The sequence below is a fragment of the Euphorbia lathyris genome, chromosome 9, assembly GCF_963576675.1.
Source record: "Euphorbia lathyris chromosome 9, ddEupLath1.1, whole genome shotgun sequence".
NCBI classification, from domain to species: domain Eukaryota; kingdom Viridiplantae; phylum Streptophyta; class Magnoliopsida; order Malpighiales; family Euphorbiaceae; genus Euphorbia; species Euphorbia lathyris.
This window is the reverse complement of record NC_088918.1, coordinates 4,224,411-4,251,939: the sequence shown is the minus strand read 5'-3', so window position 1 is coordinate 4,251,939 and position 27,529 is coordinate 4,224,411. Positions and strand designations below refer to the sequence as shown.

The following is a 27,529-nucleotide window of genomic DNA, read 5'->3' as shown; positions in this document are numbered from 1 at the left end:
TCTTTTTGTTTTTCCTCTTAAACGTTCTATCATTCTTTTTCTTCCTTTTCTCTACATTCCTCGTTCTAACTTCTTGCTACTTCTAATATTCCTCGTTTTCTTTCGTTTTTGGAGTTTAGACTTTGGTCTTTTCGCTTCTATATTGTCCCTTCCTTACCTTAGAAAGTTGTTGCTTCCCCTGATTCAGTAAGTTCTTTTTCCTTCCACCTTCCCTTTATCTTCTTTTCTTTGTATAATGGTTCGAGCAAGTTCGTTTAGTGGTAAGGGTAAAAAGTTTCAGACTAGTAAGAAGAGCAATCCTCGAATGAAGAGAAATGAGGAGGCTAAAGAGGTTAAGAAACCCATAATTCCCCATTTGAGGAATCATGAACAACCTTCGACCTTTCATGATCTTATATTGGCTACATTAGTGTCTAGGTACCCTAAATTTGAGCATTTAGAAGTTAGGGTTCCAACCCCTGATCAAGTTATAATGAAGGAACATGAGGGCCATATGAGATTTTATGAGATTTTTCTAGAAAACGGAGTTCGTCTCCCCTTCTCTGATAGTATTTTGAATGTCTTGAGGGAGTTTGAAATCTGTTTGGCGCAACTGTCTCCGAACGGATGGTTGGACCTTATGGGTTTGGTTAAAGTTTGTGAGGATTTAGATTTTATGCTAACAAGACTTTTGTTTCGGCATATCTAGACCCCTTCCCTAAGGGAGACTGATGACTCTTTACTCTTTAGGGGTTTCCAAGCTTCCTACCAACTTTCCCTCCTTTTTAAATGATAAAACCCTATAGTAACAGAAATTTCAAGCCTCTCTGGTTCTGGATATGTCTTCCCAGGGATGAGAGAGGGGAAATATCTGAGACCTCTCTCTATCCCATTGACTTCCCTTTTCAAAGCTCTTGGAACTCGACCGTGATGAAAAAATATAACATTCGTGACTTGGTTTCCCTTACTAATGATGAACAAGACATGCATTACTGCCTGACCAATCTATGCTTTACTTTTACTTGGGATCAAATATTGGATCACATAATTAAGAACAAACCATTTATGTGTTGGATGATGAGGGTGAAACACATCCAGAGGGAAATGCCCTATATGCTCGTATTTTTGCAGGTTTGGAGTGAGCACTTCTTTTTTGAGTTGTTTTGATTTTTGATTCATGTGCGCATAGGTTCTAACATGAGTAATGTGTGGGAAAAATTTCTAGCTCGCTAGTTGGCTGCGAAAAAGGTTGCCAAGGAAGAGGCTGAGGTAGCTCGTGATTTTTTTGATTATTTACCCAGTGGTCTAACGTCTCCACCCTCTACTTTGGGTTCAGCTAGCCATTCTGGGAGGGCTGTTGATACTTCTCCTTCTGGTGAGTTTTTGGTTATCTTTAAAAAAGTTTCAATGCTTTACTTCATTTGTGTTATAGTCATGATCTTAGTTGCTTGTATTGTTGGGCTAAGTGCTGGACCTTTCGCATATGTCCCAATTTCTTGCTTTGGTCCTATTGACTCCCACGAGGCTCCTGTAGAATCTGCCTATGTGGTTTTGTTGGATGAGGATGATATGTTATCTACTTTTGAAACAGATGTTACCGAGGTTCAGGAAGTAGCTCAGGCAAATGAGTTGAAGGAGGCAAGGGTTCTTGTCGAGGCTGAATCAGGAAATGCTTCAAAAGAGAAGAAGCATAATTTCACTGAGACAATTGAGCTATAAACTAGGGCTGAGAACTATGATCCCTAAAAGGACAAGTGTTTGAGTGACCATTGTTCTAAGCTAAGGCCGTCTGGACTGCGTAAGCGCTCGAAATTGGGAATTCGCTCCGATTTTCTTCGATTAGTCCCTTTAAGTATTTTTCCGATCCCAAGACAATTTTTAGCCAAATGGGCTCTGGCTAGACTGTCTCGATGCCGTCTAGACAATCTAGGCACCACTTAAGAGACGATGAAAAACAAGTATTTTTTTATTGTGAATTTATTTTTTGCTTTATTATAATTCACTTTTCGTTGTTTTAATTATATTGGAGTTGAAATTTTGATGTTTGTACATTTTCAAAGATATATGTTACAAATATACGTATTTTATATAACAATTTATTGATAACAAATAAAAAATACAAAAATACAAATTTGGTTAATCCCCGATTAATGCTTGAGGCCCATATCCGTCCGATTAGCGCCTAACGTTTTTTACAATCTTGTTAGTGAAGAAGATGCTCAGTATATTGAGGAGGCTGAAGCCATGGCTGGGAACCATGATTCCCAAAAGGGCAAGCTTTTTAGTGGCACTGAAAAAGATGCTCAACATGTTGAGGAGGCTAAAGCTGGAACCTTAGTTGTGGTTCCTTTTGAGAATGTAGGGAGAAGTGCTGCAGGGGCTGACCAAGAAGAAAGGACCCAACAAGTCCTTAGGGAAATCCATCTTTCAAACGGTGGTTAAACAAAAAGATCCTTCGAAGTAAAAGTCTTTCCAAAGTGGGGCCCAATCTTCCAGAGAGGGGACTCAATCAGCTATTGGTATCCGAATTGGTGTCAAGCATAGTGCCCCTTTGCCCTCATAAAAAAGGAACATGGGGAAGGATTTCTCAACCTCCTACTACTCCCCTCGCCCTTATACTTTACTCGTCTCCTTCAGATCCCAGTGCATTGCCTATTGCTTCTTCCAATGGAGGAGAAGCCTCGAGATTGATTCCTGATTGGCCCTTATAGATCCTAGCTGAAGCAGCATTATCACCAGAGGATTTAAATCAATATGTCCAGTTTAGTACGTATAATGTAAGTCCACTTTGAAACTTGTATCTTTGCTTGTTGTTGGTCCTTGGGCTAATGTACTTTGATACTTGTCTTTGTGCAGCTTTGGCTGGCTAAGTACCCATTGGGGCCTCGCCTAAAGTATCCCAAAATACCTAAATCTCTTATTCAATTGTTAAGGATTCCTTCGGAGACAAATTTATTTGCTCAAGCCAATGATCAAGAGATGATTGAGCTAAACAGCATCCGCCAAGCTCAGGTTTGTAACTTTCATTTTGCTTTGCTTTAGTGGTATTCTCTCCATAAGTTTTGACCGCTTGCTTTTTTTAGGCCATATCCTCAAACTCTAAAGTCAATGAATATCTGAAGGCTGCCATTCGTCGAAATGAACTATTGGAGGCTTGACATCAAATTGAGGTAAACAGGATGTTGCGAACCAAACACCTAAAACTCTCCATTTTAAAGTGAAAAGGCAAATATGAGATGAAAAGTAGGTAAACAAACATCCCTTAACTATGAATCAATTCATACCCTTTCTTATACCTAGGTGTGACAATGAGGAAGAGATTATCCGAAAACTACTGTGGGAATCCGAACCGACGGAGATAGGGAATAACCGTAAAAATTGGAGATGGGGACGGAATTTTTTTTTTCCCGAAACTTAAATGGAGATGAGGATAGAGATTGCTATATCCGTCCCATGAGGATCCCCGAATAAACTTATTAATTTTAAATATCACTCAAATTAATTAATACCTAACTTAATTATATAGCTAAATTAATACTTAAATTAATTATATATAGCTAAATTAATACCTAAATTATACCTGAATCATTTCTAAATTAATTATATACAAACCTACTAATTTGAAACAGTTGAATCAATTATAGTAAATTCATTCTATTCTAAACATGATATAGGACTATTAAAAATATTTTATTGTAACCATTATTTTATATCATTTAAACTAAACATGATATATTTAAGGGGCTATTGAATCCTTATTTACACACTAAATATTAATAAAGTACATAACCTAACCCTTTCACAAGCTCTCTCTTTATTGGACACGAGGATTTCCCGTTACCCGTAAAGATTCACATGTGGGTGAAAAAATCCCTGAATCATTTAATGTGGATTCCTTGAAACCGTCCCCATAAACATTGAGGACGGAATGAGAAATACATTTCTGTCTTCGCCCCGCACCGTTGCCACCCTAATTGGAATAAAGGTAAAACTACCTTTAGATATATGGAATTTACATACCACCTATCAATGAGGGTTAAATTTTAACGGAGTGGGGAATCGAACCTCAAACCTATCAAGCAGAGGTTCAACGCCTTATCACTCAGACCAACTCTCATCGGCAAAAGCACATATTTCTAAATTTTACTAAACATTCTTATATCTCATGTTTAAAATTAAAAAAAAAATCATGTTTAAAATTAAAAAAAAAAAGAAAAAGTAGTTCGAAAAATGAAACAGATAGATACTTATTCTTAAATTTTTTTTCTAACTCATTTTTATCCTTTTTAAGGAATTTTATGTACATCTTATTGAAATTTTCTAATTGATTCAAATTATTCATAATTTTTTTGGTATTCACTTGAAAATTGACAAAATTAAGTTAAGGCCAACAATGATAATGAGATTATATTTTAATTTCTGATAACAAGTATCTCAAGAGATGACATATGAAATCAATTTATTCCTTAAATTAACAAACAACCCTATAAATTATATAAGTCAACATATTATAAATATTAAGTTGACTTGTATCTATGATTCATAAAAAAAAAAAAAGAGTGATTTGACATTTTTTTCACCTTTCACTAAGGTATTGTTTGATAAAATTAAAAAATAATTACTAAAAAAATTGATTTAAATAATTAAATGATGTAACAGTTAGATAAATAATAAAAATAAGCATTGCATATAAAAAAAAATATTTCAGTGATAATGTTTAACTTAACACTTTAAGGGCGTTTGGTATTCTATTGAGATAGAGATAAGGATAAAGGTTGAGATATGGACAAGGATAAAAATATAATTCGAGAATTATTATTCAATGTTTGGTACGTGGGATAGGGATAGGGATAAAATAATACATTTTACTATGTAAACCTTATTTAAACTATATAACATTAATTTGAGGGATAAGATGGACTTTTCAATCCTATTAAAATCGCAGGAGCTTATCTCACCTCCTTATACCACCCCCTCATGGGTATAGGATTTGAGGGATAAGAGACTTATCCCTCATCTGTCTCACTCTTCTATCTCACAAACAAACGCGGGATAACTTATCTCGTGTTTTTTTATCCCTATCCCACCTCCTATATCTCTCCTAACAAACACCCCGTTAAGTTACATATCTCCGAACATTTCATATGTTAGTAGATTTTGTGTCTTAATGAGTTAGTTATGGTTTTATGTTAAGAGACTGTGTTAATTTTATTTACGCTCGAAATGATAGCATACCTTTTACTTTTGATGTGCTTATTAGCGTTTTAGTGTCTAGGAAGCTTCGAGCTGATTGAAGGATAACGACTTCCAAACTGTCATGTAATCGGATTCTCAACTTTTATTTAATACTATCAATGATCAAGATTATGTGAATTCTATGTTGGGTCTTATTGTTTCTGGTTGTAAATTCCTTGTAAGGGAAATTCATAACTACAGTTTGTCAGAGATATCAGAATCTAGTAGCTCATAATTTAACTACAGCGACTGATTGTATGTTAGATCAGGGAGATTAGGGTGCTTTACCCCCTCACTTTCTCGTTTCAGTTTTGAGAAGTGATCAATAAATTTCTTCTTTTCTTTAAAAAAAAAAAATTAAGTTATATATTTTGACTTATAATAAGTGATTTTTAATTTAATTAAATATTTTAAGTAGCGAAAGAATTACTATTGTCAAATACACTTAAAATAAATAAGTGAGATGATAATAAGGAATCAATTTCATCCATAAATTCAATGAAAATCAACTTAATTCATTATCAACCAATTTTTTTACTTACTATAATAAATTTGGAAGGTCATCTGTTAGTAACCGAACCAAAACGATAAAATTCAATTCGGTTATATTCTATTATTAAGTTTATTCGGTTCAATTTGATTTTAGTTTTAAGGCATATTTTAATTCAGGGGTGGATACAGGGGGCCTGAGCCTCTCCGGCCATCGGAACCATCATGACTAGGAGTAGTTTCGGCCTTTTGTCTCCATAAAATTTAAGACTGTGGTTGTTCCTGCTCCCCCTGTCTCCAAGAAATTTTGATGGGGTGCTGAATTACCACCCCAAAATTTACCCAGGTCCTGTTAGGTTATTTCTAAATCCAAAATTCTCTCCTTAAATCCAAAATTCTAATTTTTTTTAGTTTATTAGACCCTCTCTAAATCCGATTTTTTCTATTAGAAACAAAAAAAAACTTACATGTTAAGAATTTTAAACATAATGTAGTTTAATTTTGAGAAGTTTATATTGGTACTTAAAAATCGGTTCTTAACCATTCATATTATAACACGTATATATACGGAAAAAATTGAGCAAGTTTGATTTATCAATTTTTTTTTTTTTTAATGCACGTATAAAATCGGTCGCCAACCGATTCAATCCTGTATTTACACCATTTCAGTTTAGTTTGCTCATTCAGGAACCATCTGATGAGGAAAGAAAGACAAAAGAATTAGAATTGAAATTTGATTAAAGATAATGATTTAAGAGCTTTTATAGTGTAGTAGAGTAGAGGAAAAGTGACAAGAAAAAACAATGTGAAAGATAGAAAAAGATCTCTATAATGACAACTATGTCCTCATCTTTTTGTTTGCTTTTTGACTACTTATTTCTCTTTTCATTCAAAACAAAATTTCAAGGTGAAGCCTCCATTATTTTATTCTTTCAAGAAAATAATAGATTAATTTATGGCTACATAATTGATTAAAGAAAAAAAAAACATAGTTAGGCTCCTGAATCTTTTAATTTTAAACATAAAATTCGGTTAACAGAGTGTTATTCGTTTTACATGTATCTAAAATTTGTATTTTTTTTACTGTTTGAAAGCAATAGTTCAGCCTGGCGCTGGTGGATATCATTCAGATATGAGATTATCCTCCTAGCTTTGATGACCCGAACAAATCTTACAACAAACAAGTCTTTGTTGAGGTTTGAGGATTCAATCAATTCTTCTTTGGAGTATATATTGACCATACTCATAAATGTGGCATAATGCTCATTGGTGTATTCGATGCCTGTATATGAGGACAGTCTAGGGGATTTACAGTTTTACGAGTAACTAGACTCGATGATCCGCTGGACCAATGGGTTTATTTTCTTGAAGTGACATGGCCTCCAATGACCCCATCCAAAGTCTTATTGTCTAGAAACCTTTGGAACTTTGTATGCCAAGTGTCACTTTGGTCGATCAACGTCTTCTCTGAAATTCTGGATGCTTGATGAGCGCTTGTAGTAGCGTGCCCATCTAAAGGCTAGGCTCACATGGAGAGTTTGTCTCTTCCATGGGTTGATAGATTGAGTTTAGATGGTGGTCCTTCCTATTCGGACGAGTTCTTGGTCCAAAGGAATTCCTACAGATTTCATTTATCTTTCTAGATCACCTTTTGAGCCTCAATCATCTACCTTTGGGTTTCAATATATTGGACTTGTGTGGCTTGAAAACTCCATAGAGCTTTTATTAACATCATAGTAGGGTCTCGACTTCATCTTCCGAGTCTATCTAGATGACACACTATCTTCCAGGGTCCTATTGAGAGAAATGTTCTCTTTTTCTTCATCTTTCGCTCATCTGTTGGTTCCGAAAATATCCTTCGTGAGGGTAGGCAGGAGTAGGTCCAGGAGGGGGAGTTCCCACCATATTTACTTTCTTCATCGTAATGAAGGACACATAGTGTTTTATTCTACTCTTACCGCACCAAAAGATGTGGTATTGAGATGTTATTGATGAGTGCTTCTAAATGGTCTGACTTGCACTGTAAACGTTCCTCTAAATACACTTCGATGATCAAATTAGAGAGAACCTGAACTACATACTTAGTGATTTTGGGTGAGTATATATAAATATTTTTAGGGACCTATCAATCTAGACTTTTGGGTGGATCATAAGATAGCCTAAAGTGAGTCTAATAGCCACTTTAGGCATCTCTTTATTGGGCCTAATGGGCTTCACCTCACTCACCACATCAACTATAATTTACAAAATCTCAATGTCAAAACATTTCATACACCTATCTTTTCAAATGTAACACATTATTAACTAGGGTTAATTACAAATAACTATCTAGTAGTTTGGCTGATTTGCGATGTGGTACTTGTGTCATTTTTTTTTACAAACACAATCCTATAGTTGCAAAATTTTACATGTTTTTTTTACTTTGCCAAATTTGGCCGATAACGACTTCGAAATGAAAATTTTCAAGAATTAAACTTGTTTCGTATCATATTTACTATGAAACCATATTCTTAATTTTTCAAAATCATCATTTTTGGAGTTTTCTCTCTCTAAACATTATCTTTCTCTCTCATAAAAAACAACACCTAAATGACCTTAAACCTAAAAAGTTAAAGAATTAAAGTTCTTGAATTTTTTTATTTCGAAGTCGTTATCGGCCGAATTTGGCAAAGTAAAAAAAACATCTAAAATTTTGCAACCATAGGGTTGTGTTTGCAAAAAAAAATACCACAGATACCACATCGCAAATTGGCCAAACCACACGATAGTTATTTGTAATTAACCCTATTAACTATACTCAATAGGTATAATTAGAATTCATGAATTACCCCCACAAAATATTGTAAACAAAGCAATAGCTTTTGTAGCATTTGGGTGGGAAATGGGAACATGTGAAGTGTGTGTAATTAAGTGACAACGAAGAGTTAGACATTTTTAGGCTAAAAAGGCATAATGAAATGATACACAAAATTTGAGTGCTTTCTTAATTAATTCCAAAGCATAACAACATGAATAGGAAAAAGCTCCAATAGACAAGGACACCTCATTTCAACCCAAACATCTATATTCTAAAGTTACACATTCTCTTTCTTCTTTTTCCTTTTCTTTAATATAAAAATATAGAATAAAGTAAGAAAAAAATATATTCTTTTACCCTTATAAATTAAAATGACATAATTAATTTAGGGATAAGAAACAAAAATATTCTTAATATTGATAATAAGGAGTAAATTTACTCATAACATTTAAAAGGCAAAAAGTATAATTAAATTCTTGAACTTTACATGTTTTGAGGATTAAGTTTCTGATCAATTATTTTTACACATTGAACCATTGATCATTGATTTTTTTATGGATACGACCCTTATTTAACTTTTCCATCGAGTTTTACTGAGATATACCATAAGACCAATAAGTTCTTCGAGATCTCACTATCAATACCTTGCCCTAAAAAGATAATCTTTCTCGATACAGTCGGTTGATTGGGATAAAATTCTATCCTTTAGAAACCGTACATACACCTTTCGGCTCACCAAGAAATCACGAAAATAAAATAAAGAATCAATGTGTAGATTCCAACCCCCTTTTTTTATAGTGAGTACTTTTTAACCTTTATTTTGAATGAGGAGGCTTTTCCTCTATTCTTTGGAAGATGAGTTTTGACATGTTTGCTTATAAAAAAATCATTAAACTTAGCAAACTAGCTTCTTATTGATGTATTCGTTCATCAAGATTGAATTCAAATCACGATGACATTGTTTTGTTCCTGAATGAGATTCTTTAATTCTTTTAGATTTGTGCTCTACTCCGAGTAAAATCTGCCCGATTTTTATTTGCACATATAGGACAAATACTCTAATATCACGTCTTTTTATTACAATTTATTTTTTTTATTCATTTCACGCTTCTATTAAATATTTGACATACTTATTTATTATATTATTTTATTCGATTGAATATGATTTTCAGTTCGAAATTATTCAAAATTTATAAAAAAATTCTAAATAGAATATGATATAAGTAGTAATAATAATAGTGATAACAAACCAAATTATTCTTGAATAAAGAATAAGGGAAAATTAATAGAAATAATGGCAAACCATTGTTCCTTCTAAAAGAGATATTTATACATGATTAATGTGGCATTAATGATAATTAATGCAGGGGAGAATATGCAAATAATGAGGAAAAAGAAGGAGTTTCTAGCACTATGCCATGCCACGTGGACCATGGCGAGATACGCCCAATGAGAGCAAGTAGCAGAGACCCGCCATATCTCTCAAGGAGAGCGTACATATGCCTTGACGGATCAAAGAATATTATCCCAAGGACCAAAAGGGATATTCACCTTGAGAACGCCGCAAGAAGAACCAGATGGCGGATCTCCACGGTTCAGCTCAGTGAGATCCGCTGGCGAACCTATGAGGCGAATCTCCTCTTTCACCTGATTCATCACAGTAACGGCTAACCACCAACTCGGCCATAAAGATCATTAAATGAATCATTAATAGTCTTAAACCACCAGGTTAAGAGTAACTTGTAACCGCCATTAAATGAGCATTAATGGAGACTTTCTAGTTACCTAGAGGTTACGAATTCCCCAACTATATATAGCCTACATCCCTAGGCTATCAAGGTACACACATTCACTTATTCTTTGTCAATTCAGTTTGCTCTCTTGATCTTCCTTACTGACTTTGGCATCGGAGTGTCCCCGGCCGATCCCAACGACGCCTCACAGGGACGTGCTCTGATCAAGGATTTTTCCCCGTGTTATCAATTGGTGCGGTGAAGGTGGATCTCTAACAAACAGAAGATCACAAAATCTTGATTGTATAGAGTTTCACAAAGAACAAAACAATGGAGTCAACAGAATAGAAATCACAATCTCCAACTTTGGCTCAATCAGTACAACAAATCTATCCAAAGATACGGTTCTCCATATATTGGTGGGAAAGAGTTTTCTACATTAAATCTGGAATTTTATGATGAAAAAGATAAGTTTCCTCCCATTTCTTATTCCATTTTTTATTAAAGAAAATTGAGATCCCTCACTCTTATAAAGTGCTATGAATATCGTTACATGTTATTATAATAAATCTAATAAATTGTAAAAGGTGAAGTCATAGACGCAAATCTTTCATTAAACCTTGCATGCTTACTATGCCCTCATATTTTTATGCATGACAAGTGTAATATGATATTATCATTGAACCAGTACAAACGCATGTATAAGACCCGTGATCTTGGGATTTACAAAAGGAAAAATCATCCATTCAATGTGATTTTGTCATTTGATATTAAAATATCATAAAATTGCTCATGTAATTGCAAAGGATTTAGATCTAGTCGGTCTTTTGGGTGAACATGCATATAACTATTAGAAGAAATTGCAAAAAATCATATTTGGTTTTCCTTGTACAATTCACCATCTATATATGGCTTTTCTCCTATTTAGTACTTTTAATATCAAAAATTCATATTTTTGAATATTGTTTTGTCAAACGGTTATTTCATTCCCTTTTTTACAAGGATGTGTTTATTCATATAAAAACTGTTTATCTGACATTATTAGAATTTCTTTTACCGACGTAAGAGAATTGAACATATTAAATCAATTTGTGATCATCATGTAACTGTCCCTAACTATTAAGGCCATTATGGGTTGATGAATTGCCAAATTGGATAAACAAAACTTTCATGTCTTGAGCTAACTACAAAACTGTGCAAATGTCAGTTTCGAATGAGAAGCATCGTAAAACATCTTCGCCATGAAGACAGGGCTCTTCTCGCAGAGGTAGGTCACCTTCCTCTCCAATACGCTGATGTAGTAAGAGGCCTATTGATACACCCCGGAGTACCGGCCCACCACCATCATCCTCCCGACCAGGAGACATTGGTCATGTCCCCGTAGGAAACCAAGGAGGTCATGACCGATTACATATAGGCGGTTCAGGCGGCGGTGGATCAGCTGCAGAAGCATTGGCCACAAATACAACATGTAAAAGCTTACAGGAGGATCTGATCCGGAGAAAACCCCGCAATATGGCGAATCTAATTGAACGATGCAAAGCATTCAGGGAGGTAGATGACATACGCCGCGAATCGTTATCTCCATCACATAAAACCAAAGGCGAATCTCACAATCGAGATCGTGAGAAAGACAAAAATCGGGGTTCTTCCTCCATAAACAGGACTTTAGTACAAGTAATATAAATATTCCAGTGGTCAAATTTGAGGGGGTACCCAATCTAAGATTATTACCACCCTTTGGTTGGCCACCACACTGAAGCTTGCTGGGAGCTGGCAAACTAGATAGCTTTGTCCAGAATAACAAATAACAAGATGACAAGCAGAAGACAGATCCCAAAAATAAATTCAAAAGTGTCATTAATGTCATGGCGGATGGACCAGGGTATCAGCCACCCGTGGAAAAAGCAAAAAATATCCGCTCTAGATAAAACATCCCTCCATTGCTCCTTTTGCAGAAACAGGTCCAGTAATCTCTCCACATACAGATGCGTTGATAATTGAAGGATGGAAGATGAAATGAGGCGGGTAATGGTAGGCACAGGCAGTTCTTGCAATATCATCACCATAGGTACATTCTCACCAACAAAGGAGGAGTAATGATTAGCGGGAACCAAAAGACGGTTCAAGAGACCTACTCAGCGTCACTATCAATTCGCCCACAATCCAAAGAGGACGAAGGTGAGAAATATAAACTTGTCACTACAGCTTTGGGCGACACAGAAACGCTCCTTATTGCTGATGGAAAGCGGGTACGAATCGCCAAAGGATTAAACATCATTGAGTCTGAAAGCCTATTTGCATAGAAGAATGAGATCCGTACAGGAATAAGCCCAGATATGATCACTCATAAGTTAAACATCATTAAGGATGTGGTTCTAGTTGCTCAGAAAAGACGGAACCATGGGCCTAAAATCAGTATTTTTACATATTCTTATATGTGCATTAAACTGTTATAGTATCCTATATTTTATAATTTATTCTTTCTCGCCATACTTCTTATATTCACTTGCCTAGCTTTTAGTGCTGATATACGTCCAGTGGCTGGCGAATCATAAGTTCCACAGGTGGATCAATTACCTCAAAGATAGGACAATTGATCCCATCACGGGCGGATCCCCTTTCCATAAAGGTAAGAAGCACAGACCCTCAGGAGCTTTCAAATAAGCTCAACTCTCTCCTCAAAGACAGGAAAAGGATTGACCACCATCAAAAGCGGGTTAAAATCGTCTCAAACATGAGATCATTACACCCTCAACTTTCTCCTCAAAGATAGGAGAACACTCTCATGGGCGGATCCATCTTTAGAGGATCACCATTCGGTCGGACACCATTCGATCGGACACCATTCGGTCGGACACCATAAACGAGTTAAAACATTCCTTGGACGCAAGGACTTTACACTCTCTCACTCCCTTCCCAAAGAAGGGTTCACAAGTCCTACGGGCGGATCGCTTCACCTCAAAGATAGGTAGCAAGTTAATCCCCTGGGCAGCTTTACTTCCTCTAGAAGGAATAGAACAGCTTCTAAACCTTCACAAAGGTTCACACATTGGGGTACGGCTGGCCACCTACCCTAAACAATCGGAGAAATCGTAAACCAGATTCTAGAAAATTACTTGCTAAAAGATATAATGCATTAGTAAAAATAGTTCTGGAAAGCAAAGGGATTCATCTCCAAAAAATGAAGCCTCGTCTTCATCTCCAAGTAATGAAGCCTCGTCTTCATCTCCAAGTAATGAAGCCTCGTCTTCATCCAATTCAATTAATGAAGCCTCGTCTTCATCCAATTCATAAAGCCTCGTCTTTATCCAATTAATGAAGTCTCGTTTTCATCAAATTAATGAATCCGCATCTTCATCATAGAAATAACAAAGTCTCGCCTCCACAAAATGCACAAAGGTCCCTAAATGGCTGATCATTCTTACTGATCCCTAAGGGCGGGTCATTCTCCTCAATATGGCAGAACTGAAGAAAAGAAGTCCCTAAGGCGAATCATAATCCTATGCGGTAGGAACAAATGGCCCCATCTAGGGCGGGTCCACTTTCCTCCAAGATAGAAAAGTAAAACACGGCGGATCAAGCCCTGATCACCGCCAGGATTAAAACATTTCTCAGATGTGAGATCTTTACATCCTTCAAAACTTCTCTCAAAAAGAGGAGTTTTCTACACCTATGGCAGATTGATCCACCTCAAAGAGAGGAAGCAGATCAAACGCTTACGGTAGCTTGATTCCCTCAAAAGGAATACCAAGCACACAAACCTTCACCAAGGTTCAAGCCTTCACAAAGGTTTTCATACAAGGGTATGGCTGGCCACCTACTCTAAGTTGCCTTGGACAGATCACTCAAAGATAGGTAGCAAGTTGATCATCAAGACTAAGCCATATGAGATCCACGGGCGGATCTCTAAGGCGAATCTCCTTATAAACGGTCAGAGTTCACAGACAACGTAAAAATCTCCATATATTGGATCATAGGGAAAGAAATCCATGAAGCTTATCATAAGCTTCTAGGGATATGGTTGGCCACCTACCTCGAGACATAACAAGTTTGAAACCTTCGGAAAATTCATAACAAGTTTGAAACCTTCGGAAAATTCATAACAAGATTGAAACCTTCGGAAAATTCATGACAAGTTTGAACACTTAAAAGATCAATAGCATGGAATACGATTAGACAGCCCTAAAGAGCTTTTTATACCTTTAGGGGGGCTTCTGATAACAAACCAAATTATTCTTGAATAAAGAATAAGGGAAAATTAATAGAAATAATGGCAAACCATTGTTCCTTCTAAAAGAGATATTTATACATGATTAATGTGGCATTAATGATAATTAATGCAGGGGAGAATATGCAAATAATGACGAAAAAAAAGGAGTTTCTAGCACTATGCCACGCCACGTGGACCATGGCGAGATACGCCCAATGAGAGCAAGTAGCAGAGACCCGCCATATCTCTCAAGGAGAGCGTACATATGCCTTGACGGATCAAAGAATATTATTCCAAGGACCAAAAGGGATATTCACCTTGAGAACGCCGCAAGAAGAACCAGATGGCGGATCTCCACGGTTCAGCTCAGTGAGATCCGCTGGCGAACCTATGAGGCGAATCTCCTCTTTCACCTGATTCATCACAGTAACGGCTAACCGCCAACTCGGCCATAAAGATCATTAAATGAATCATTAATAGTCTTAAACCACCAGGTTAAGAGTAACTTGTAACCGCCATTAAATGAGCATTAATGGAGACTTTCTAGTTACCTAGAGGTTACGAATTCCCCAACTATATATAGCCTACATCCCTAGGCTATCAAGGTACACACATTCACTTATTCTTTGTCAATTCAGTTTGCTCTCTTGATCTTCCTTACTGACTTTGGCATCGGAGTGTCCCCGGCCGATCCCAACGGCGCCTCACAGGGACGTGCTCTGATCAAGGATTTTTCCCCGTGTTATCAAATAGATATATTATCGATCGGGTTTTCTAAACGGCGTTTGGATACTTCATTTGTTTGGTCTAAACAAGGCAACCATAAATTATCCTATAATACTATTAGTTTTAATTTGAGTACCTCAAAAGCATAGATCTAATTGAACTTGATTGCGCTTCACACTCCAAATTTTTGATGATTTAATCAACCTTTCTTGGGCGAAATAGAGGATATCTCAATCAGGCAGTAAGGGTGGGAGAAGGGCAATCACTCATTCTTAAAACCAGCATTCTTAAGACCAAAGGTTGGACCGAAATAGGGGAGCTCTTTGTTTCTGGTTTTCTTATAGCTGGATCCTCCGGAACCCCAAGAATCCTTAGTTAGAATTAGAATAGGATTCCAATTCAGCACCTTTTAAGATTTTGAGAAGAGTTGCTCTTTGGAGAGCACAGTACGATGAAAGTTGTAAGCTGTGTGTGGGGGTGGGGGAGTTTTGACCACACGAGCCTTTGAGGGATCCAGTATGTTGATGTGGACATTTTCACTTCCACACGGACTAATAAAAAATAACTTTCTTGACTAAGAAAAAGATAGTAAAAAGTAAAAAGAAATTATAGATATCGATTTCCACTGGGTTCTTGCAAGTTGAAATCGAGTTTGAAAGAGCATGCTAGAAATGAATATTGATGTTTGGAAGGTCCAATATGACAGTTAAATAATAGTTAAATCAACATTTTCAAATTTTAGATAACATATGGACTAATCTTGTTTGAAAAATTAAGGTTGAATTTAGACTATTTCATACGTTATGATTAAATCTTCACTTCACAATTTTGTTCTTATTTTTCTTTTTAAAAGTGAATTTCTATATAACTTTCCAAAATTTCTTTAATTGTTTCGTAGATTTACTGTTAGGTCCATGGCCCATTGGTTAATGATGGGCTACATTTCAGAAAGCCCAAATAGTCGGCCCATATGTTAAATTACCCAACAGACCTTAGGAACAAAGGAAAGCCCCAATTCTCAAAAGACGGTGCCGTTGGTGTAATTTTGAAAACATTTAGCCGAATCCAAGGAAACAAAGTACATAAGAAAAGAAGTTAATCAAAGCAAAGTCCTTCAGATTCAATGGACGATAGCTTCAGACTTCGAGTGGCGAAGATTTTCGGATCGTTGGCACCATCCTCATCGCAGCAACCGTCGTCGCTTTGGTCTCTCACCGACGGCGAAGTACAAAAAAGAGAATGGAAGAGAGGAGACACCGGAACCTCCGACAGGGACGATATGCCTTGCTCTTCTTCGTTTGATGAGTTGAAAAAGGATCGCCGGAGAAGATTTCGCCGAGTGCGCGAGGACGATGTTGATGAATTCGATGAGGAGGAGGATGATGATGATGATGATGAGGAATCCAATTTGTCGCGGAGGAGAGGAGGAGGAATGAGCGGTGATGGTGTGGATGAATGGGATATCAGATCCTCAATTGGCTTGGATCGTACTCTTGATAACGAGGTACGGTCGCGCTCACTCTTCTTATTCATTTGCTATCAGTACCTTATAATTTTAGTATGTTCGCCTGTGCTTTGTGGCGAAGTTAATTGGTTTAGACGGAAGTTAGCTGATATATGTTCAAGTATGGTTTTAATTTTGTTTGGATTGGAGTGTTTAATCCATCTGGTTTTTGTTCTGTTGCTGTTAATAACAGAACATGTTGTGTTGTTTGATTCGGGAACTGAAGTTTGGATTGGAGTGTTTAATCCTCCTGCTTTTCGTTCTTTTGTTGTTAATAATCGAATGTCATGTGTTATTTGATTATTGTTGGGATCAGGAGGGAGATGAGGTTTGGATTTGCAGTGTTTAATCCTTCTTCTGTTTGTTCTTTTACTGTTAATAACAAAATTGATGTGCTATTTGATTATTGTTGCCTTGTTGGATTCAGGAGGAGGAAGATGGAGTTTGGATTGAAGTGTTTAATCTTTATGCTTTCGTTCTTTTGCTGTTAGTAACAGAATCTGATGTATTATTTGGTTATTGTTGGATTCATGAGGAGGAAGATAAATTTTGGATTGGAGTTAGGGCCGAGCGCTGTTTGGCTCGATTTATAAATGAGCGGAGCTTGAGCATGACCAAACTTGGCCAGAAAGCTCGTGAGCAAGCTTGTTTCAATTATTATTTTAATAATAGTATTTTTACAAAGGGCAAATGTAAAACTACGTAGTTTTGCGTAAAATTTAGTTTTGTAGGTTACAAAACTAATAGTTTTGTGTTAAAAGAAATCTCAAATGGACATACTTAATGAGTTGTTCGCGAGATTAGTTCATGAACATAATTAACGAGCTGTTCGGGTGCAGCTCACGAACGGGGTGTTGAGCTCGAGCTCGTTCATTTTTTGACGAGCCAAGCATGAGCAGACCAAGGCTCGGCTCGATTACAGCTGTAATTGGAGTGTTTAATCTTTTTGCTTTTCGCTCTCTTGCTGTTAGTAACAGAATACAATATGCTATTTGATTATCGTTGGATTCAGGAGGAGGAAGATGAAGTTTGGATTTGTGTGTTTAATCCTTCTGCTTTTCATTATTTGGCTGTGACTAACAGAATGTGAAGTGTTATTTGATTATTGTTGGATTCAAGAGGAGGAAGATGAAGTTTGGATTCGAGTGTTTAATCCTTCTATTTTTTATTCTTTTGCTGTTAATAACAGAATGTGATGTGCTATTTGATTATTGTTGGATTCAGGAGGAGGAAGATGAATTTGATAAAGTGGCTTCTGGAACCGATACTGCCGGTCGTATCTATATGAAGAATGTTAACAATCAAGAGGCTTTTCTGAACATTCATAATGTAATTCCCAATTCATCATATGGTAGCAAAGATCCTCGTGCAAATTACATCGCAGCAAAGATTAGGCTACGAGAAGATGAAGATGAAGCAAAGAATCTAAATTCTCCGCATGATGGTGAAAAAGAAAACAAAGAGCTTCATGCAGAACAATATCAAAATGCAAGTGAATTGAGATCAATATTGAAAAGGAAAGACAACAGCTCCGACTCCAAATCACATAAACGTGTAAGGTTCGACCCTGGTTGCAACATCGTAACCAAGGATGAATCAGATGATGAAACTCAATCCGTTTCCATGGACAGTTCTTCGCATAACAGTACAATCAGGGACGGGGACAGCGAACACATCGCAAGCAAGAACATACACGGAGTTCCAGATTATTTAAGGAACCCTTCTAAATACACCTGTTATAGTTTCGATTCTACTGAAGTTGAAGAGGAATCCAACACTCAAGCTTGTATGGATTTTCTTAACATGGTCAATGTTATGAAATCTTCAGGATCTCAAAATGCTTCATTTGATCTTCCAAAGTCTGTGACTTTCATTCCCAAGAAAAAAGGGTGTGAATCCACCAACAGCAACAAGGCTAAGCAACACGAAAACGAAACTGATGATGGTCAATCCTTATCCTACATAGGCGTTCCTGTCGGAATTGCTGCTCGGGAATCAGACGAATCTGAAGCTAATGCGATGGATATGGAGGAAGATGAACCAGGAACAGATACCGTAATCAGAACTGACGGTTCTAAAAAATCAGGTCGTAAATATAGAATGAAGTCGGGTGACGCAGAAGAATCGACTCCTTGATGGTCTGTGCTACCAGCAATTGCAGTTTTCAGCAAGTTAGGGCAGTTTTAGTGATTGTTTATTTTCATATTATGGTGATGAATTTCTTCTGATATTGCTGATAGATTTGGGTATATTTCTGTTTAATATTTTGCTCCTTTTATGGAAGTTAAAATATGGGTTATAGGTTTAAGGAATGTATTCTGGATTTTGTCCCAAGTAATCCATTTCTTTTTTTTTATTAGTATTTAAGCGCAGAACTTTGTGCATAGCATAACTAAATTGTAGATTCCCATTTATTTGGTTGTGCTTAGGGATGTTAAAATTGGTTATGTTATGATAATGATAACCATGTTATGTTATGTAAGCTATATATTTTATATGATATAAATGATATAAAAGGGATAATGATGTCAAACAGGCTATCGGTAATCGTGTTACATTCCTAATTTTTTGTTAATCACGTTACGCGGATCATCGTTGTGAACTGTTTTACATCCCTAAATCTTTTATTTTTGCTTGACAATGTATTAGGATTCTCGAGTTTATATAGTTATGCAATTTTGTTTTAGGGGAGTAAGCATTTCTGGACAAGCTAATAACATTTCTAAGAGAAGGCATATTAGTATTAGGACTCTTGAATTTACCTATTTGTGCAATCAGTGGCAGATCTAACCCAGGGTCTGGGGGATCCGCTCGCTGCCGATATCTTTGAGTAACGATGGTTTCGGTCTCTGACATTCTCTGGCTGCCGATACCCTTGAGTAGCGATGGTTTCGGTCATAACTTTGGTTTTTATCTTAATCTGTTTGAACTATTTTTTTTTTTACTTTCGAAATTCACAAAACTTACGTTATTGAACTAAATTTTAATTTATAGAAATTATAATAAATTTATCAAAATAAAAAGATAAAAGTTTCTTAATTTTTAAGAAATTAATGTTGGATTTGTAAAATTTTAAAGATGTCTACTCTTTAAGATTGAAAACTTTTATTTTTTTAGCTTCTAATTCACCAAAATGACGAAATTTTAGTATGTTAAAAGGCCAATTTTTTCTTTTCCTAGTTCTAACGGACTAGACTTTAGAAAGTTGTTCTCAATTCTATAAAGCCAACTCCAAAACTGACCGCAGGTTTAAAATTACCATCCCGAATATAGATTCCTGCTCTGCCATCCTTAAAACAAAGAAGGTTTGATATATTGGGAGTGCCTTGAATTTATTTAGAAAAAAGATTCATCATTTGGATTTATAAAGTGTCTCGTTAGTCTCCTAAACCTGTTTCAAATAACATGATTTACCCTTTTTAAGTCCACGTAGTAAAATAAGAAAAGATTGGAACAAATTGAAATGTATACAACTGTAGACCAGTCTAGAGGGGATCAATACGTCACTTTAAACAAATACATGTGAACTATTATAAGTTTAGAAAACAATCAACTTTTTAGACTAAGTTAAGGAGATCTTTGATATATTAAGCCAATGAGAAAAATAATAATTGGAACTATTGATCGTAAATAATTACAATCTATTAAAAAAAAAGCGAAATTAGCATCACTAGTAGAATATCAAATAATCGTCAATAATATTTAGTTCCAAAAAATCCCGAACTTTTACCACATTTCCGTCCATTGATCCTTCACCAAAAAATCCCGAACTTTTACCACATTTCTGTCCATTGATCCTTCACCGAATATTTTTGTTAACCACTTCCGCCCATTGACCCTTCACCGAATATCTTGTTCTGGTTCATCATTGCATAAGACTAAGAGTAAAACATTGCACATATATAAAACGCATCGATATGCATAAGTGCGTACTTGGATATTTTATTCTGGTTCCGTCATTGTCTTACATTTAGTCTTATGCAATAGCAAAACCCTAACAAGATATTCGGTGAAAGGTCAATGGACGGAAATGTGTCAAAAGTTCCGAACTTTTGTGAAACTTGCTTACAGTGATCAATTAGCTACTGAAATTGCAAAACGAAACACCGAAAAAACATTATTAGTAACCTATACAGATATCATGAATATGGAATTCAATTCATTGAAGTTTCTCACCAAGCAGAAATTTGGTTATGTACCCTAAAATCTGTCCCTTTATTATGTGTATAAAAGCATTAACCGAACAATGGTAAAAAAATTGATAAATAGTAGAAAAATAAAAATTCTACAATGGTTCGGAACCAACTAGTCCGGGAACATTCAGGAGGCAACGCTTCAGCACCACCACACCGTTGGTCCCGTACCACTGTAGAAAGTCTCGAATGCGAAACCATCTAGAAAATTTGTAAAAATGCTTCAACCTCTACTATCTTCGATTCGACTAGAATGGAAAACTTTCTATATGTACAGTCATGAGATCGCCTTTCTGCTGCTACAACTTATCGGCAATCTTTCCGAGAGCATCTGCGAGCTTGTTAAGGACGGCAACCAGACTATCTGCGTGATCTTTCCGCTGCTCGCGGTCTAACTGGAGACCGATGTTCTGTGCTTCGAGTTGTGCAGTCAGCATCTTACCGTTCTTTTCCAAGACATCGACCAATTGCTTCTCGAGATTGGTTGTTGTTGTTGCTGCTGCTGTTGTTTCATCGTCTCCATCTGCTGCGACTCGTTTCCTTTTCAGAGTGTCGTGTGAAGCGGAAGCTACCACAGGAGTTGAAGCTGGCTGTTTATCATTTCCTGTGAATTCAGATTGTGTAAGTCAGATATCTAAGATATATATATTTTTTTTTTCTGTTTCGAGCCGGAACTTTTTCATTAAACAAACAAGGTGGAAGATTAAATATATGCGACAACGGAGCAGCAATAATTGCAGCGGTATGCAATGCAATGGCCGAATAGAGTCGGGACTGGACATTTAGAGTACAATTTTCATTCAAATTTTTGACAACTGCTGAAAAATTGTTAATTTTCTTGAGGCGAAAAAAGACAAAGCGGATAAAGCAACGAAGGAGTTCTATTTGCCTGTAGCTCTCTTATTATAAAGCAAAGAGGGAGCAGAAGCCGTATTAGAGTTCTAAGACATGATGCTTAACACATGGGATTCAACCAAACTACGCTTTCTGGTTTCAGAAAGGTCCCCCCGGAGGTCTCGAGTCTTCGCCAAATTGAAGCATTCTAGTTCGGGTAGGGAAAGTACCTACCGGAAGGGAAGTAGCTAGGTGGTAAGAAGACTAGCTCGGGCTTTTATTCGCTGTACATTTAAATGCAATTTAGAGTACAATTTTCATTCACGGCGAGGAGAAAAAAGACCAAGGAAGAGAACCTTGAGGAGCTATAGATTTCAAGACATCTATCTCACAGTTAATGTTGCAACAAAAGAGTTATATTTGCGCGTAGCTCTCGTATCGGATAAAGCAAAGCAGGAGCAGAAGCCTTATAGGAGTTCTAAGACATGATGCTTAACACATGGGCTATGTTGCAGGGACACGAATACGGACATGGAAACGGGAAACGTTATTTCTAAAACATAACCTTCATAAAATAGCCTACAAACAATGGACACAGACACGAAATGGACACGTGTGCAGAAAACGCTACTAACTAGAAGTGTCCTTGCAACATATGGGATTCAACCAAACTATGCTTCTGGTTTCAGAAACCCTGGAGATCGAGTCTTCGCCATATTAAAGCATTCTAGTTCAGGTAGGGAAAGTACCTATCAGAATGGAAGTAGCTAGGTGGTAAGAAGACTAGCTCGGGCTTTTACTATTAGACAACTATTTTATTGTGCTACTTTTTGTAAGAAACTTTCCTGTCAAACTCAACTAAGGTTGTCAATGCTTCTCCTGATTACGGATTTTTGTCTGAGCACATAAAAACGTGCTCTTCTCCGTTATGAACGGGAAAAGTACCTATGTTCTGGACTATGATGCTTACAAGCCATTGTGCAACTAACCATGTATTGATATTAGCACTTCATTATGCAAATGAGGAGAAAACAAACTAACAGTATCCACACGTATCTTTCGGAAAGGTGGTAACTAAGAGTAACATGTATACAGCAAGTAGTTACCGTAAATAAAGCAGAAAGCTGACAAGCAACTCAAGCTCATTCCGAGAAAAAAGGAAAAAACGAGAAAAAAAGACGAAGAAGATAAAGTTTAGGTTAATATAACATGAACTCGAAGCTTATCACGGGAAGCTAAACAAACTGAAGGCTCAGCAAGAAATTTCCAAAGGCAATTGAAGGCAAATTAATAGTTGATAACAAGCAAATTGCTTGAGCAATGGGGATAGCATGATTCAGCTTGCTTTACACGTATTAAGCACTCAATCTCAGCACACGCTAGAAAGACAACAGTCCACGAGACATTGTGAACCCCGCTAGGAATGATGAAAACATCACTATATAGGGATAGACACTACATATTTAAGGGACACAAGACTCTCTCTTGTCTACTTTCATATGGTTCTCCTTCCTCCCATTAAACAACGTTGACTCAAGCAATGTAATGCAGGTGCTGCATACCCGACAACAGTCCACGAGACATTGTGAACCCCGCTATGAAATGATGAAAACATCACTATATAAGGAGAAGACACTACATATTTCAGGGACGCAAGACTCTCTATTGTCTACTTCCATATGTTTCTCCTTCCTCCCATCAAACAACGTTGACTCAATCAATGGAATGCAGTCGCCTCATACCCGAACAGTCCATGAGACATTGTGAACCCCGCCAGGAAATGATGAAAACATCACTATACAAGGAGAAGACACTAAATATTTCAGGGATGCAAGACTCTCTATTGTCTAATTTCATATGTTTTGTCCTTCCTCCCATCAAACAACGTTCACTCAAGCAACGGAATGTAGTCGCTGCATACCCAACAACAGCCCACGAGACACTGTTAACCCCGCCAGGAAATGATGAAAACATCCTATACAAGGAGAAGACACTAAATATTTCAGGGATGCAAGACTCTCTCTTGTCTACTTTCATATGTTTCTCCTTCCTCCCATCAAACAACATTGACTCAAGCAATGGATTGCAGGCGCTGCATACCCGAGACATTGTGAACCCCGCTAGGAAATGATGAAAACATCAGTATATAAAGAGAAGACACTACATATTCCAGGGACGCAAGACTCTCTCTTGTCTACTTTCATATGTTTTGTCCTTCCTCCCATCAAACGACATTGACTCAAGCAACGGAATGCAGTCGCTGCATACCCGACAACAGTCCACGAGACATTGTGAACCCCGCCAGGAAATGATGAAAACATCCTATACAAGGAGAAGACACTACATATTTCAGGGATGCAAGACTCGCTTGTCTACTTTCATACGGTTCTTCTTCCTCCCATTAAACAACGTTGACTCAAGCAATGGAATGCAGGTGCTGCATACCCGACAACAGTCCACGAGACATTGTGAACCCCACTAGGAAATGATGAAAATATCACTATATAAAGAGAAGACACTACATACTTCAGGGACGCAAGACTCTCTCTTGTCTACTTCCATATGTTTCTCCTTCCTCCCATCAAACAACGGAATGCAGGCGCTGCATACCCAACAACAGTCCACGAGACATTGTGAACCCCGCCAGGAAATGATGAAAACATCACTATATAAGGAGAAGACGCTACATATTTTGAGGATGCAAGACTCACTCTTGTCTACTTTCATATGTTTCTCCTTCCTCCCATCAAACGTCATTGACTCAAGCAACGGAATGCAGGCGCTGCGTACCCGACAACAGTCCAAGCGACATTGTGAACCCCCGCCAGGAAATGGTGAAAACATCACTATACAAGGAGAAGAGACTACATATTTCGGGGACACAAGACCCTCTCTTGTCTACTTTCATATGTTTCTCCTTCCTCCCATCAAACAACATTGACTCGAGCAACGAAATGCAGGCGCTGGATACCCGACCCTACTCTAATATTATTGTTTTGCAGGTGCAGAGAGACTTCATCAAGGAATTATCAAGGAATCCCTACACTACCCTTTTGTCGACATCAATAGTCACATGATCACACATTCAAAGGTAATGACTCACCTTCCAAGGGACCGATGATACAGGTCCGAGATAGCGTGTTTCAGCTTGCTTTACACGTATTAAGCACTCAATCTCAGCACACGCTAGAAAGACAACAGTCCACGACACATTGTGAACCCCGCAACAAATGATGAACATGAAAACATCACTATATAAGGAGAAGACTAAATATTTCAGGGACGCAAGACTCTCTCTTGTCTACTTTCATATGTTTCTCCTTCCTCCCATCAAACAACGTGGACTCAAGCAACCGATCACAGGCACTGGATACCCGACCCTACTCTAATATTATTGTTTTGCAGGTGTGGAGAGACTTCATCAAGAAATTATCAAGGAACCCCTAAACTACCCTTTAGTGGACATCAATAGTCACATGATCACATATTCAAAAGTCCAAATGACTTCTTGCTGATATTGACACCAAAAGAAAACAGGTAGCCATGAATAACTTAACCATCTTAATGTGAAAAAATGGAGACTTTCCACCTATGGTTATCAACTATGTTGCACGGAAATGGAAACGGATATGAAACGCAGAAACGCTAGTGAAGAAGAGTTTTCGTGCAATATAGATTATCAATTATCAGGCATTCATATTCCTACTTGCCTAGCTTTTCAGTTTCAAACTTCATTAACTTAAGTTTGAACATAATAGGTTACGGATAGTCGGATACCGACATGAAACGAAATGCAGAAACGTTATTCAAGAGGAGTATCCGTGCAACATAGTAAGTAGCTAACCAAAATGCTTGAGTGAACAATCATAATCACAAATAATGAAAGAGGCATCACAATACAATTCAACAAACTTTAATACCTTGAGCTTGATCTGTTTGCAGAGATGGCTGGTACTGTTTCTCTGTAAATCCAAATAAACAAATAAATAAATGTAACGAATGTTAGAGTAAATATAAATACAAAATCTATCTTGCACTGAAACAAAAAAGAAAACTGAAATGGGCACACAAAAATATTATTTCTAACAAATATATGGTTGGAATCGGAACGAAAACGAGAAATGCTATTGAAGAAAAGTTTCCATTGCAGTGCAACATAGTATAAAATTATTAGGGTTGTCAATTTCTAATACGACAACATGATTTATTGAGACAACGCGCTTGACACGACCCATATTACACAATTATCAAGATATATATGTATATCACCTAACACAATGATAATGACAGAATAAACCATTTTGACACCCAAGAAATTGTAAAACACCAATGGTGAAAAAATACAGAGCCAAGATTTCTCTGTTTTCAGTGATGAAAGCCCCACCATTAACTTTATAGCACAATCAATCTCCAAGAAAAATCTAAAAAATTCTCTGGACTGATGGCGAAAAGGAGAAATATACAAAAAAACCTATATAGAATTCAAACCAAACATGTCAATTTCATAAACCCCAGATAATTTCAGCTCCGTTCGAGAAAATTGAAATTAATGAATCGAATTTACCTGAAATTGGTATAGGAGCTGGAATCGCCGACTTTAATGGCGTAACGTCCTTAGCCTCTGCCTCCTTTTGCGGGCTTACACCGGTCTCCTCTTGCTCAAAATCCGAAAATAGCCCATCTTCAGCCGCGGTGGTCCTCCCGCTATCGAAAACAGCCTCCGTCTCCTCCGCCGGTTGATTAGCCGGAGCTAAAGCCAAATTAAGCCCCGGAGGAATCGCAGGAAGACTTCCAGTTCCATCCAATATATCATAAACCTCTCTATCGAAAAAGCCCGGCAATTTCTTTTCCCTCCTTAAATCGTTCCTCATAACCCAAAACGACTCCGTTTCCTCGCGTATCTGCGACTCCCATTCCTTTATCTTCTTAAAATCTCCGGCTAAATTACTCCATCTTTTCCGGCACTGAACCGGTCCCCGGTTTACCCCGTGCCTTTTACAGTACGACGAGACAGAGGCCCACTTTGGTTCGACCTGACCGGAGCCGAAAGCCATGCCGGCCGTCCTTCCTCTCCTCACACGATTCTCCGCGACTTTCTTGCCTTGTATGAGGACAAGAATCTCTTGCCTCGTCCACCGGGGAAGCCTCGGGATTTTGCTGCCGTCATCTCCGCCGTCTACCAACGGTGGCCGGATTTCAGTTCCGTTATAAGCGCCGCCGTCAACGGTGATGGGGATTAATCTTAATTCCTGCTCTAAAGCCATGATTATCGAAAGGGATTAAATTAGAGAGGCACGTGACTTAAAAAATGGGTTGCGGAAAATAACGGCGTTATTAGCGAGAGCCCGTTACGCCGTTATCAGAGAGCCCTCCGTAAAGTAGTTTTGAGAGAAAAAGAGAGATTTTGAGATTATAAGAAAGGAGAGAAAGAAAAGAAGAAAATATTTATTTATTTTAATTAATTATTTGTTTTTACTCTATAGCTATTGACTAGCGTCCTTAATCCATAATTAATGGGATAATTAATTAGGGTCATATCTTGATTAAATATTTAATTTAAAGGATAAAAGATCAAATTTAACCTAACATTATCAGAGACATACAGATTTAGCTCTAACATATAAAATTATCCAAATTCAACCTCAACGTTTCCAAGAAAGGTCAATTTTCGCCCTACGTTATCGAGAATTTGAAAAAACTGACTTAATTGTCACATCAGATCTTCCAAATATTAATTATGTCTAAAATATTTAATATGCTACTTACACGAATAAAGATGCTAACAGCTAAGAGCCCGTTTGTTTCAGTTGTTCCTATTTGTTGTTT

General features: G+C 37.1%; 2 protein-coding genes across 2 annotated transcripts; one reads left to right on the top strand and one right to left on the bottom strand.

The window, feature by feature from the left end:
• Positions 1–16,231: 16,231 nt before the first annotated feature.
• On the top strand, positions 16,232–19,035 carry LOC136206726 (uncharacterized). The gene is made up of 2 exons (XM_065997868.1): positions 16,232–16,676; positions 17,901–19,035. The coding sequence occupies exons 1-2, from the start codon at positions 16,296–16,298 to the stop codon at positions 18,810–18,812; spliced, it is 1,293 nt and encodes a 430-aa protein (XP_065853940.1). The 5' UTR covers positions 16,232–16,295; the 3' UTR covers positions 18,813–19,035.
• A 1,348-nt stretch (positions 19,036–20,383) lies between these two features.
• Positions 20,384–27,098, bottom strand: LOC136206864 (trihelix transcription factor ASR3). Its single transcript, XM_065998062.1, has 3 exons — positions 26,268–27,098; positions 25,624–25,665; positions 20,384–21,473 (listed from the first exon to the last, which is right to left on the bottom strand). Exons 1-3 carry the CDS (start codon positions 26,965–26,967, stop codon positions 21,169–21,171), a joined length of 1,047 nt encoding a protein of 348 aa, XP_065854134.1. The 5' UTR covers positions 26,968–27,098; the 3' UTR covers positions 20,384–21,168.
• Between the last annotated feature and the right edge of the window lie 431 nt (positions 27,099–27,529).